Here is a 14,548-nt window from a genome sequence, read left to right on the forward strand (position 1 = left end):
GGGCCGCGACAGTCTAGATATGGTGCTCACGGTCCCAGAGCGCACACTCGACTCCCTACGCTGGTGGCTGGATCCCCGTATGGTGGGTGCCGGGGTCCCGTTCCATCCCCCTCAAACCACCCTGACCCTGGTTATAGACGCATCTGCCCTGAGATGGAGGGCCCACCTCGGGAGCCTGACAACGCAGGGCTTATGGCACAAAAGCGAGCTGTCATTACACATCAATATCAAAGAGCTCAGGGCGATTCGCCTTGTGTGCCATGCATTCCTTCCCCACTTACAAGGGCACTGCGTAGCAGTCCTAACGGACAACACCATGGCCATGTTCTATCTGAACAAACAAGGCGGAGCCTGGTCATTGCCACTCTGCCAAGAAGCCTCCTTCTGTGGGAATTCTGGTTAGCCCACTCCATCATCCTTCAAGTCTCGTACCTGCCGGGTGTCCAGAATGTACTGGCGGACAGCTTGAGCAGGTTTTTTCTCACCCATGAATGGTCGATCCGCTCAGACATCATTCACTCTGTTTTCCGCATCTAGGGGTTTCCCCGAGTCAACTTGTTGGCTTCATGGACCAACAAGAAGTGCCCAACCTTCTGTTCCTTCCGCCTGGTCGGACTCGGTGAGGCAGGTGCTCCTGGAAAGTCGTAAGCCATCGACTAGGCTTACCTATGAGGATAAGTGGAAGAAGTTTTCCAGCTGGTGCACTCAGCAGCAGGTGCTCCCGCTCCAGGCTTCAATCCTGTGCATCTTGGACTACCTGATGTTCTTGAAGGACCAGCCCCATGCCTTTGGATCCCTTAAGGTTCACCTCGCGGCCATCTCTGCGTTCCACCCAGGCGCGGCTGGGCGCTCAGTGTTTGCACACCCGGTCATACAGCGTTTCCTCAAAGGCTTGGAGAAAATCCATCCTCCAACGAAGCCGCCCATGCCTGCCTGCCTGGGACCTTAACGTAGTCCTCTCCTGCCTTATGGGCCCTCCTTTTGAGCTGCTGGCCTCCTGCTCACTCCTCTATCTCTCTTGGAAGGTCGCCTTACTAGTGGCCATCACTTCCGCCCGTTGGGTGTCCGAACTATAATAAATAAATATAAATAATAATTGGAGATATACTAATCTCCTAGAACTGGAAGGGACCTCGAAAGGTCATCGAGTCCAGCCCCCTGCCTTCACTAGCAGGACCAATTTTTGCCCCAGATCCCTAAGTGGCCTCCTCAAGGATTGAACTCACAACCCTGGGTTTAGCAGGCCAATGCTCAAACCACTGAGCTATCCCTCACCCCAGATAGATAGATATGAGCAACACATCTCAAAGAACAAGTTACAGAAGGTAAGTAACCGTTTTTTCTTAAAGGTATGTGGTCACTCTCTGTAGTCCACCACCCACCCTCCTTCCCCTCTGCTTTGGATTCTTATCCGAAGGGTATTCGCCGTAGAGGAATAAGTGGAGTAACTTATGCCCTTGGCTGAGAGCACGAGGAGGGGCAGGGCACAGGCCAGAAGATACTGTTAACAAAAAATCTTCTGGTCTCAGGTGCCTGGAGCACATGCATACACATGGTGAAATTACACATAGAGAAAACACATCTCAAAGCTTTACTGTACGGGGGGAATAACTTTGTTTTTTATGAAGTCATCTGTGTACGATACATTTGGACAACAGCACTCATTTCTTAGTGTACCACAAAATCAAAGTCCATTTCTCCATGGATTGCAAACCTAGCAAGCATATTTTTGAGAAGATACATCTTTGTTGGTTTCTTTAAACAAGAATGAATTAACCAAAAGTTCTGTTTCAGGACACTCTGCAGATATTTCTCTCTCAGCCTTCTCCAGCAGGTCCAGCAAAATCTGACAATAGGGTTTGCCCTTAAATGCAGCTGTATTACTGGATCTGCAGCAAACAATAAAATTGTGTCTAGGTAAACATTGTTAGGCTGCCATAAGCTGTTAAGAAATATCACGCTCTCCAGACATGTATACACATCCTTTAGCAAAGGCTACTCTATGGGTTTGGGATAAAACGGCAGATAAGTTTCCACTCCCCCACCAGTGACACCCATTGCAAATTATCTATATCTGAATTCAAATTACAAACCAAAGGGCTTTAAAGATTGGGAGAACCATGGAATGCATACAGTTGGCCAGCTATTCATTGAAGAAACATTTCTAACTTACTTAAAGATCAAAACTAACTTTAAGAATATAAGAATGGCCATACTGGGTCCGACCAAAGTTCCATCCAGCCCAGTATCCTGTCTGCCGACAGTGGCCAAAGCGAGGTGCCCCAGAGGGAATGGACCTAACAGGCAATGATCAAGTGATCTCTGTCCTGTCGTCCACACCAGCCTCTGACAAATAGAGGCTAGGGACACCATTCCTTACCCATCCTGGCTAATAGCCATTAATGGACTTAACCTCCATGAATTTAACAGGCTTTAAAAGAGAACTGGATATAGTCCTGGCCTTCACAACCTCCTCAGTTCCACAGGCTGACTGTGCGCTGTGTGAAGAACTTCCTTTTATTTGTTTTAAACCTGCTGCCCATTAATTTCATTTCGTCCCCCCTAGTTCATCTTTGAGTGATTGCTCATGTGTATTCCACAGTAGGTGTGCATGCTCATCATGTGCACCAGTGCCGGACGTTTTTCCCTTACAGTATCCATACTAGGGGAGTGCCGCTTGTATATTGCACTATAAAGGGAGCCACACGCTCCCCCCACCCTCAGTTCCTTCTTGCCGCCAGTGAAGGTAGTCGGAACTTTGTGCTCCAGCTCTGCTGCAGCCTTTTCTTCTCGACCTTAGTGGTACCGTTCGTGGATTGTTTCTTCAGTTGTTAGAGTGGGCTCGGGGACCCTTGACGCCGCCTGCCAGCAAGCGTAGGCACCGAGAGAGGCACCGGGAACACTCCCCTTCGCGATGCGACTACTGCAGTTGCTCTCGACGGGATAGACGTCGTTCCCGTTCCACTTCCCGTTCACCTAGATGTCGCACTTGAGACCCCCCGCGATGCCTCGGCGCAGGGGCACTGGACCTCCCGACGCCGTCACGAGTACCGAAGCAGCACTTCAGGCGGGTACAGTTCCTTGACGTCGAGGTCCAGGTCCCGAGGGAGGCAGCATCACAGGCACTGCTGCGCCTACTGCTCTCGTGAGACAGTGCACTTGACGGGGACCTTGGCCTCGGCACCTAGCCACCCGTCCTCGGTCCGCGCTGCTCAACCGGGACAGATAACGCCACCAGGCTCCCAGCCGGGTCAGTGGCAAGGGGCCCCGTGGCCACCAATGCCTGCCCAGACGGGGGCCCACTTAGTTGCCGGAGCGTCTTAGGCTCCATCGGCCTCGTCCGGCTGCCTAAGAGACAAGTCAGCGGGCCACGAGTCAGTGGATCTGCGCCCGGACTCGACCCCCCCGGTACCGACCGAGGCCTTCGGTTCCATGTGGGCCCTCTCCCTGGCACCGGACAACACCATAACAGCACCTCCACCTTCAGTCCCACAGGAGGACTTCAAGGCACACCAAGACCTGCTAAAGCGAGTGGCATCCAGCCTCCAGCTGCAGGCCGAGGAGATGGAGGGCCCATCCTATTCCCTCTTCAACGTGTTGTCTCCCTCGGCACCAGGCCGCATGACTCTGCCTCAGCACCTAGACAGGTTTGAGGCACTGAGAGATCTCATCACCTCAGTCACGGCCTTCGAAGAGCATGCCTTCGAATTCTGGGCCACATGGCAACATGTACGTACATGGTCCACCATGCCAGACTCCGAATGAGGCCCCTCCAGTTCTGGCTAGCCTCCCAATTTTCTCAGGCCTGGGACAGGCTGGACAAGGTTCTCACTTTTCCATCCCCGGTACTGGCTTCCCTTCTATGGTTGTCTTACCCGAGCAATATGCTGCAAGGAGTTCCCTTTCAGGATGCCAGCCCATCTATAAACCTGGTGACCAACGCATCGGTCTTGGGTTGGGGATCCCACACAGGGAACACGCAGACTCAAGGGACATGGTCAGTCCCGGACCTGTCCCTCCACATACATGTCAAAGAGCTCAGAGCAGTGTGGGGTTGGCGTGCATGGGCTTCCACACGCAATTTCGCGGCAAGGTGGTCAGAGTCCTCACGGACAACACTGCTGCCATGTACTATATCAACAGGCAAGGCGGCACTCGCTCCCTGGCCCTCTGCTGGGAAGTCCTGAGCCTATGGGAGTTCTGTATAGCCCACGATATCTCCCTGAGGGCCGCACACCTCCAGGGTGTCCACAATACGATGGCGGATCGCCTCAGCAGGATTTTCTCCCCTCAATACGAGTGGTCACTCCACTCGGATATCGCTCGCTGGCTCTTCCGAGAGTGGGGAGTTCTTCTTCGAGTGATTGCTCCTATGCATTCCAGTCAGGTGCGCATGCCGCGCGTGCATGGCTCTTCGGAACATTTTACCCTAGCAACTCCGGCGGGCCGGCTGGCGCCTGTTATATATCCCAGCCGACCCGCCTGTGACGGCCAGTTGGAACTGTGGAGTGCTCTCTGTCCTCCACAACCCTAGCTCTCGCTACTTTTTCTGTACATAGTTGTTCATTACTTAGTGTAGATAGTTCGTTCAGTTAGTTAGATAGTTTTAGGATAAGGATAAGGGGGGGGTTCCCCCCCTTTTCCTCTACCGGTGCGGGCTCATGCCCAAGGCACCGGGCTTTAAGCCCTGCACATCTTGCCAGCGGCATATGCCGGTCGGGGATCCGCACGACTCCTGTCTCCGTTGCCTCGGGGAGAGTCACAGGACAGATGCGTTCCTCCTGTGGTGGTCGGGCGAGCTCCTTTACGCTTTCCCACCATTTTCCCTCATAGACAAGGTCCTGCAAAAGATAAAAGCAGACAAGGTGAAAGTCATTCTCATAGCACCGGCGTGGGCCCGCCAGCACTGGTATGGGACCCTCCTTCGCCTCTTGGCAGCCCCCCCGAGGACGCTGCCGCTTTGCCCGGACCGCCTCTCCCAGGATGGGGACTGCCTCCTCCATCCCAACCTAGCCGCGCTCCACCTGACAGCGTGGTTGCTCCGTGGCTACATGAGGAGGAGGGCAGGTGTTCGGAGCAGGTAAGGCAGGTCCTCCTGGAAAGCAGGAAGCCGTCCACACGCTGGACGTATGTGGCGAAGTGGTCCAGGTTCTCCAAGTGGGCGAATGAGCGGGGAGTTTCCCTCTCCTCTGCATCTTCTCTCCAGCTCATTCTGGACTACCTCGTGTCCCTTAGGGCCCAAGGACTGGCACCCACCTCGGTCAGGGTACACCTGGCGGCCATATCAGCCTTCCACCCGCTGGTGCAAGGGCACTAGGTCTTCTCCCACTCTATGACCTCCTGTTTCCTGAAGGGCCTCGACTGTTCATTTCCATATGCTAGACCCCCCATGCCAAAATGGGACCTAAACCTGGTTTTGTCCCAACTCACAAGGCCTCCCTTTGAAAGCCTGGCCACATGGTCCTGTTCTCACCTCTCGTGGAAGGTGGCCTTCCTTGTAGTGATCACGTTGGCCCGATGGGTCTCGGAACTTAGGGCCTTGACCTCAGAACCCCCCTATACCGTCTTCCACAGGGATAAAGTCCAGCTTCGCCCACACCTGGCGTTCCTCCCGAAGGTGGTCTCCGCCTTCCATATGGAACAGACCATCTTTCTCCCTGTGCTCTGTCCTAAGCCCCATTCCTCCAATGAGGAACGCTGCCTCCATACGCTCGATGTGGGTAGGGCGATGGCCTTTTATCTGGAACGGACTAAGCCATTCCGGAAATCCTCACAACTTTTTGTTGCCTTGGCCAAGCAGGTGAAGGGGCAACCCATCTCCACCCAGCATATGCACGTGTTACGATCTGGCAGGGGTCATTAGGGCACACTCTACGAGGGCTCAGGCCTCAGCAGCTGCCTACATAGCCCGTGTCCCTATCCAAGACATTTGTAGGGCAGCCGCTTGGGCCTCATTTCACACATTTACTTCGTATTACGCGATCGTCGCCGAGTCTAGGGACAACGCTGGATTCGGCAGGGCAGAACTTCGTCCTGAGCCACTGTGAACTCCTACCCACCTCCAACAGATATTGCTTGGAATCATGTACTGTGGAATACACATGAGCAATCGCTCAAAGAAGAAAGGACAGTTACCTGTTCCATAACTGGTGTTCTTCTAGATGTGTTGCTCACGTCTATTCCACACCCTGCCCTCCTTCCCCTCTGTTGGAGTTGTCCGGCAAGAAGGCACCGAGGGTGGGGGGAGCACATATCTCCCCTCATAGCGCGATATACAGGCACCACTCCAAGGGTCACTGCGGTGCTCCCCCAGTACGGATATTGCGAAGGGAAAAACTTCAGCACCGGTGCACGTGGCGAGCACGCACACCTACTGTGGAATAGACATGAGCAACACATCTCGAAGAATGCCAGTTACGGAACAGGTAACTGTCCTTTCTTATATTATGGGAACAAGTAAATAACTTTTCCTTATTCACTTTCTCCACATCACTCATGATTTTACAGACCTCTATCATATCCCCCCTTAGTCTCCTCTTTTCCAAGCTGAAAAGTCCCAGCCTCTTTAATCTCTCCTCATATGGGACCTGATCCAAACCCCTAATCATTTTAGTTGCCCTTCTCTGAACCTTTTCTAATGCCAGTATATCGTTTTTGAGATGGAGACCACATCTGTACACAGTATTCTAGATGTGGGTGTACCATGGATTTATATCAGGGCAATAAGGTATTCTCTGTCTTATTCTCTATCTCTTTTTTAATGGTTCCTAACATCCTGTTTGCTTTTTTAACTGCCACTGCACACTGTGTGGACGTCTTCACAGAACTATCCACAATGACTCCAAGGTCTCTTTCCTGATTAGTTGTAGCTAAATTAGCCCCCATCATATTGTATGTATAGTTGGGGTTATTTTTTCCAATGTGAATTACTTTACATTTATCCACATTAAATTTAAATTTAATTTATCATTTTGTTGCCCAATCACTTAGTTTTGTGAGATCTTTTTGAAGTTCTTCAGTCTGTTTTGGTCTTAACTATCTTGAGCAGTTTAGTATAGTCTGCAAACTTTGCCACCTCACTGTTTACCCCTTTCTCCAAATCATTTATGAATAAGTTGAATAGGATTGGCCCTAGGGCTGACCCTTGGGGAACACCACTAGTTATCCCTCTCCATTCTGAGAATTTACCATTTATTCCCATCCTTTGTTCCCTGTCTTTTAACCAGTTCTCAATTTATGAAAGGACCTTCCCTCTTATCCCATGACAATTTAATTTACGTAAGAGCCTTATCTTGTCAGAGGCTTTCTGGAAATCTAAGTACACTATGTCCACTGGATCCCCCTTGTCCACATGTTTGTTGACCCCTTCAAAGAACTCTAATAGATTAGTAAGATGTGATTTCCCTTTACAGAAACCATGTTGACTTTTGCCCAACAACTTATTTTCTTCTACATGTCTGACAATTTTATTCTTTACTATTGTTTCAACTAATTTGCCCGGTACCGATGTTAGACTTACCGGTCTGTAATTGCCGGGATCACCTCTAGAGCCCTTTTTAAATATTGGCTTTACATTAGCTAACTTCCAGTTGTTGGGTACAGAAGCTGATTTAAAGGACAGGTTACAAACCATAGTTCTTCAATTTCACATTTGAGTTCTTTCAGAACTCTCGGGTGAATGCCATCTGGTCCTGGTGACTTCTTACTGTTAAATTTATCAATTAATTCCAAAACCTCCTCTAATGACACTTCAATCTGTGACAATTCCTCAGATTTGTCACCTACAAAGGATGGTTCAGGTTTGGGAATCTCCCTAACATCCTCAGCCATGAAGACTGAAGCTAAGGATTCATTTAGTTTCTCCACAATGACTTTATCGTCTTTAAGTGCTTCTTTTTTATCTTGATCGTCCAGGGGCCCCACTGGTTGTTTAGCAGGCTTCCTGCTAAACTGGTCCACTCTCCGATGACACAAGTACTTTCAAGTTAGGCATTGTGACTCAACTTTCTAGAAAAGCTTTTTCTACAGAAAACTAACTTTAATAGAAGTGATGATGTCTGATCAATTAGGAAACAAAAAACAATATTACTAAATTATACATTTTTGCAGACCGAAAAAAAAGGCTATATATGACATGCTGAGAAAATAATCTGAGTAGACAAATTACCTTGAGGAATGAACTTCGATCTGGAAAAGGATCAGCAGCATTAGCGTGTAGCATTATAAAGAAAATTTCTGAGAAACTGTTTCAATGGTACTTCACACCTGTCAGGTTAAGAAATAGAGAGATTGCATGAGGATAGATGTTGGAAATATTTTGGTGATAGAGGAAATGTTATCCATATATAGTGGACATGTCCAGTCAGAGATTATTGGGGTGCAATTCATAACCAAATATCACAAATGGTTGGATATTTATTACCAAATGATCCTTTGGTAATCCTCCTGGGGCTTCCCAGCTGAAACAGTCACACAAGAGGAAATGAAGAATTAATCTCTCATCTGCTTGTAGCTGCTGGGCTACTGATAGAAAGAAAAATAGCCCAACTATAGAGAAATGGTTAAAAAAAAAAATGGGGAGGTGGTGGTTATGGAAAAATGAACACACCAATTACATACACAGCAAAGTAGACAGAGGATAAATACTTAGATATTTGATTACTTTTTATTCAGTACTCAGAGTCCTTTTACCTGCCAAACAAACCAGCACACCTGTCCAATATTTTTTAATATTAACATATGACGCACCTGGTCTGTTAAATATGTGTAATCTGAGAGTCACTCAATTCCATTAAATCCCTAGAAAAAGTGTGTGTGAGTGTTATACTGCTGCTCACTTTGTAATAGGGTGACACTTGTTCAATAGCAGAGAGTCCTGTGGCACCTTATAGACTAACAGACGTATTGGAGCATGAGCTTTCGTGCATCCGATGAAGTGGGTATTCACCCACGAAAGCTCATGCTCCAATACGTCTGTTAGTCTATAAGGTGCCACAGGACTCTTTGCTGCTTTTACAGATCCCGACTAACACGGCTCCCCCTCTGATACTTGTTAAATAGAGAGATCTAATGACTATATTCCTATATGTCTCTTTAAACAAAAACTCTCCGTTGTAAAGATTGTTGTTTTGTTTCTGATATTTCCATGGCAAGGATTTGTAAGTCTGTTAATTGCTAAATAAATAGTTTAAAATAGTGGCTGTATTTGTCTGTGTACAGCCTTTTTTTACTTCAGGAATTCGGGGATCCAAATGAGGGATGGATGGTAACACAGCTCAAGGCTTGTTCCCTAGCCATTGCATATAATACTGCCCTAACACGGCAGCATGCAAATGCTTTGAAAAACAACCTGAGTCCTACATTATTTCATTCATATTGAAATAGGGCTTTTTCCCCCCAAACAGATCTCCAGATTGTGTGCAGAGGAAGCAGCAGCGCAGGAACAGACTGGGCAGGTGGAGGAGTGCCTGAAAGTTAACCTGCTCAAAATTAAACCTGAGATGTGTAAAAAGGTAAAAAAGGAAATGGTGTGTCTCCCAAACCAAACAGGCCTTAAAGCACAATTACTCCCTAAGTTTCAGACGAATGAACATGGTTCGTTACATGGCACAGACCAGGAACAGTGTGAAGCCAGTGCTATGTACACTTCTGTCCACGGCTGAGCCAGTGCACCTCATCCTAACCTGCAGCATCCTCTACCATTTCAGTCCTGGCTCTGACATATCCCTCCCTGCCAGGGAACCTTAATCCCAATAAGCAGTATGCTTTACTAGTCCAGTCCTGGATTCCCCACTCACACGCTTCCAGTGTACCTCAGTGCATAGCTGCCTCCCACTCTTGCTTTAACCCTAGGCCTCTTGAGCACAGATTGACACTGGATCTGGCAAGGAGCTTTGTCAACTACCCCCAAAGATCTATCACCTCACTTGAGTCCAGACCTGTTAGTCATGCCAAATTATTTGCCTTTGTGTTATAGATTAGTGTGTATCTGTTTAATTAATTGAATGATGCTGATCCATTCTGGAACAGCTTCAGTTCACTTATGGGGGGAGGGACAGCTCAGTGGTTTGAGCATTGGCCTGCTAAACCCAGGGTTATGAGTTCAATTCTTGAAGGGGCCATTTAGGGATCTGGGGCAAAAATCTGTCTGGGGATTGGTCCTGCTTTGAGCAGGGGGGTTGGACTAGATGACCTCCTGAGGTCCCTTCCAGCCCTGATATTCTATGTTGCTTTCTTCTCCCTCCTTTAATGTGTACCTGTAATGTGTAATAATCTTCCCTCCACAGGAGGTGCTCAACATGCTGAAGGAGAGCAAAGCAGACATATTTGTAGATCCAGTGCTTCACACAGCCTGTGCCCTAGACATCAAACACCACTGTGCAGCCATCCCACCCGGAAGAGGACGTCGTAAGTGTTGGCCTGTCATACTGTGTGAGATGTCCCAGCTCCTGGAGTGACCTAAAACTGGGATCTTTCTTGGATGACTTGAGGTCCTCTTAAACAATAGATATTGCTTCCAGTTGTTGTGGCTGGTGAACGAGGAATACTGCCACTTGTATGGTATATGGGTGTCCTTCCTTTCTGTGCTTGGCTTCTTAGCTTGGAAATCTTTCCTTACATGGTCTGGTAAAGGTTAAGCTAGTTTTGTTCTTTCTAATGCAGTTTAAAATTAACATACTATTTTTCTTGGAATAATGTTAATTTCTGCTACAGAATCAGAAATAGGTTAAAAATGTACTGCCGCATACCCTCTTCGGTACCGAAAGCATTGCAGGTATCTTTAACGTTCCTTCACATTTCTACTCCACAAAGGATGGACCTGATAGTGCTTGAAGTAAACCACTTTTCTAAATATATGTCACTCTGTCTAGTGCAGATGGCACACCTGACATGGGGTTTATCTACACTTACCCGGTGGATCGATGCATCGGCGGTCGATTTAGTGGGTCTAGTGAAGACCCGCTAGATCGACCGCAGATCACTCTCCCGTCGACTCCTGTACTCCACTGGACCGAGAAGAGTAAGGAGAGTCGACGGAAGAGCGTTCCCCATTGACATGGCGTAGTATGTACCCCGCGGTAAGTAGATATAAGCTACGTCGACGTGAGTTACGCTATTCATGTAACTCAGATTGTGTAGCTTAGATCGACTTTCCCCTGTAGTGTAGACAAGGCCACAGTCTGCACAGACCCCAGGCAGACCCTTGACTTGTGTTGAACTTCCTCTAAGTTCTTGGAGGAGATACACAATATTTAGCATTCTTAAAATATTTTTAGTGAGCTGTTTTGTGAATCATAAAATATCCTGTCAGTTCAGCTGAGCTTAAGCCTCAGATACATAAAGTTAACCCTTTAATCCCCCTCCATGAGTCAGCGTTCCTTGCCACTTAAATATTTAAGTGAGACCTTAGCTGGGCTGCTAGCTCTAAGGGTTAAACAGAGGTTTCCTTCGAAACCAGTCTTAGGTTAAATTTCCCAACACTGATTCATAGGAAGTTTGATGGATGGCTTGGCTGTACAACTTTGTAAACAGACAACCAATGTTCTGAGGAATTGGAATGCACCTCCCAAGCACTCTGTATTGTGACCTGTCCCTGGGGCCAGTTTGTGTGTGTTGTGATACCATGTTCTCCATTTTGCAGAGATGTCTTGCCTAATGGAAGCTTTGGAAGACAAGCGTGTGAGGTTACAGCCTGAATGTAAGAAACGCCTTAATGATCGGATTGAAATGTGGAGCTATGCTGCGAAGGTGAGGATGCAGGGTGGGCTCTAAACCCCACCTGGCTTTTGGCATTAGTCACTTAATTATACTGAGCAATGGTGAGTTGTCTGTTAGGACAGGGGGTCCCCCCAAAACTTTTTTCCCCGAGGCCCACTTGTGCTGCTGCAATAGGCACTGTTGACCCACTATTAATGTTTTTTGAGAAAAATGTATTAATTTTAATTATTCATAGAATCATAGAATCTCAGGGTTGGAAGGGACCTCAGGAGGTCATCTAGTCCAACCCCCTGCTCAAAGCAGGATCAAACCCAACTAAATCATCCCAGCCAGGGCTTTGTCAAGCCTGACCTTAAAAACCTCTAAGGAAGGAGATTCCACCATCTCTCTAGGTAACCCATTCCAGTGCTTCACCACCCTACTAGTGAAAAAGTTTTTCCTAATGTCCAACCTAAACCTCCCCCTCTGCAACTTGAGACCATTACTCCTTGTTCTGTCATCTTCTACCACTGAGAACAGTCTAGATCCATCCTCTTTGGAACCCCCTTTCAGGTAGTTGAAAGCAGCTATCAAATCCCCCCTCATTCTTCTCTTCTGCAGGCTAAACAATCTCAGTTCCCTCAGCCTCTCCTCGTAAGTCATGTGCTCCAGCCCCCTAATCATTTTTGTTGCCCTCCGCTGGACTCTCTCCAATTTATCCACATCCTTCTTGTAGTGTGGGGCCCAAAACTGGACACAGTACTCCAAATGAGGCCTCACCAGTGCTGAATAGAGGGGAATGATCACATCCCTCGATCTGCTGGAAATGCCCCTACTTATACAACCCAAAATGCCATTAGCCTTCTTGGCAACAAGGGCACACTGTTGACTCATATTCAGCTTTTCGTCCACTGTAACCCCTAGGTCCCTTTCTGCAGAACTGCTGCCCAGCCATTCGGTCCCTAGTCTGTAGCAGTGCATGGGATTCTTCCGTCCTAAGTGCAGGACTCTGCACTTGTCCTTGTTGAACCTCATCATATTTCTTTTGGTCCTGTCCTCTAATTTGTCTAGGTCCCTCTGTATCCTATCCCTACCCTTCAGCGTATCAACCACTCCTCCCAGTTTAGTGTCATCTGCAAACTTGCTAAGGGTGCAGTCCACACCATCCTCCAGATCGTTAATGAAGATATTGAATAAAACCGGCCCCAGCACCGACCCTTGGGGCACTCCACTTGATACCGGCTGCCAACTAGACATGGAACCATTGATCACTACCCGTTGAGCCCGACCATCTAGCCAGTTGTCTATCCACCTTACCGTCCATTCATCCAGCCCATACTTCTTTAACTTGCTGGCAAGAATACTGTGGGAGACTGTATCAAAAGCTTTGCTAAAGTCCAGAAATAGCACATCCACTGCTTTCCCCTCATCCACAGAGCCGGTTATCTCATCATAGAAGGCAGTTAAGTTAGTCAGGCATGACTTGCCCTTGGTGAATCCATGCTGACTGTTCCTGATCACTTTCCCCTCCTTTAAGTGGTTCAGAATTGATTCCTTGAGGACCTGTTCCATGATTTTTCCAGGGACTGAGGTGAGACTGACTGGCCTGTAGTTCCCTGGATCTTCCTTCTTCCCTTTTTTAAAGATGGGCACTACATTAGCCTTTTTCCAGTCATCCGGGACTTCCCCCGATCGCCATGATTTTTCAAAGATAATGGCTAATGGCTCTGCAATCTCATCGGCCAACTCCTTTAGCACCCTCGGATGCAGCGCATCCGGCCCCATGGACTTGTGCTCGTCCAGCTTTCCTAAATAGCCCCGAACTACTACTTTCTCCACAGAGAGCTGGTCACCTCCTCCCCATACCGTGCTGCAGAGTGCAGCTGTCTGGGAGCTGACCTTGTCTGTGAAGACAGAGGCAAAAAAAAGCATTGAGTACACTAGCTTTCTCCACATCCTCTGTCACTAGGTTCCCTCCCTCATTCAGCAAGGGGCCCACACTTTCCTTGACTTTCTTCTTGTTGCTAACATACCTGAAGAAACCCTTTTTGTTACTCCTAACATCTCCGGCTAGCTGCAACTCCAAGTGTGATTTGGCCTTCCTAATTTCACTCCTGCATGCCTGAGCAATACTTTTATACTCCTCCCTGGTTATTTGTCCAATCTTCCACTTCTTGTAAGCGGTTCTTTTGTGTTTAAGACGAGCAAGGATTTCATTGTTAAGCCAAGCTGGTCGCCTGCCATATTTACTTTTCTTCCTACACATCGGGATGGTTTGTTCCTGCAACCTCAATAAGGATTCTTTAAAATACAGCCAGCTTTCCTCAACTCCTTTCCCCGTCATGTTATTCTCCCAGGGGACCTTGCCCATCAGTTCCCTGAGGGAGTCGAAGTCTGCTTTTCTGAAGTCCAGGGTCTCTGTTCTACTGCTCTCCTTTCTTCCTTGTGTCAGGATCCTGAACTCGACCATCTCATGGTCACTGCCTCCCAGGTTCCCATCCACTATTGCTTCCTCTACTATTTCTTCCCTGTTTGTGAGCAGCAGGTCAAGAAGAGCTTTTCCCCTAGTTGGTTCCTCCAGCACTTGCACCAGGAAATTGTCCCCTACGCTTTCCAGAAACATATAAACTATAACACTGGAAATAAAAAATATACATGTTTTCTTTTCATTTTAATGTAAATAATTGTAATGATAGAAATTCATAGCAATATGCACTCAAAGAATGCCTCAAGATCTTTGAAACCAAGCAGTTTTAGTAAAACTACAATTTAAAAAAATATTGAGAGCAAAATGTGTTCAAACAGGGAAAACACAATGTATAAATGTACAATGTATAAAACTGAACAATAA

At 47.7% G+C, this 14,548-nt stretch overlaps 1 protein-coding gene across 1 annotated transcript in view; it reads left to right on the top strand.

Annotated features, from left to right (window-relative positions):
• GLG1 (golgi glycoprotein 1) overlaps positions 1–14,548 on the top strand; it is a 219,585-nt gene that overhangs the window by 198,215 nt on the left and 6,822 nt on the right. Inside the window, exons 23-25 of the mRNA XM_044986890.1 lie at positions 9,405–9,512; positions 10,287–10,407; positions 11,642–11,748. Of these exons, the coding sequence (XP_044842825.1) occupies positions 9,405–9,512; positions 10,287–10,407; positions 11,642–11,748 (336 nt within the window). The remainder of the gene's footprint in view (positions 1–9,404; positions 9,513–10,286; positions 10,408–11,641; positions 11,749–14,548) is intronic.

Source organism: Mauremys mutica, chromosome 14, assembly GCF_020497125.1.
Source record: "Mauremys mutica isolate MM-2020 ecotype Southern chromosome 14, ASM2049712v1, whole genome shotgun sequence".
In the NCBI taxonomy this organism is placed as follows: domain Eukaryota; kingdom Metazoa; phylum Chordata; order Testudines; family Geoemydidae; genus Mauremys; species Mauremys mutica.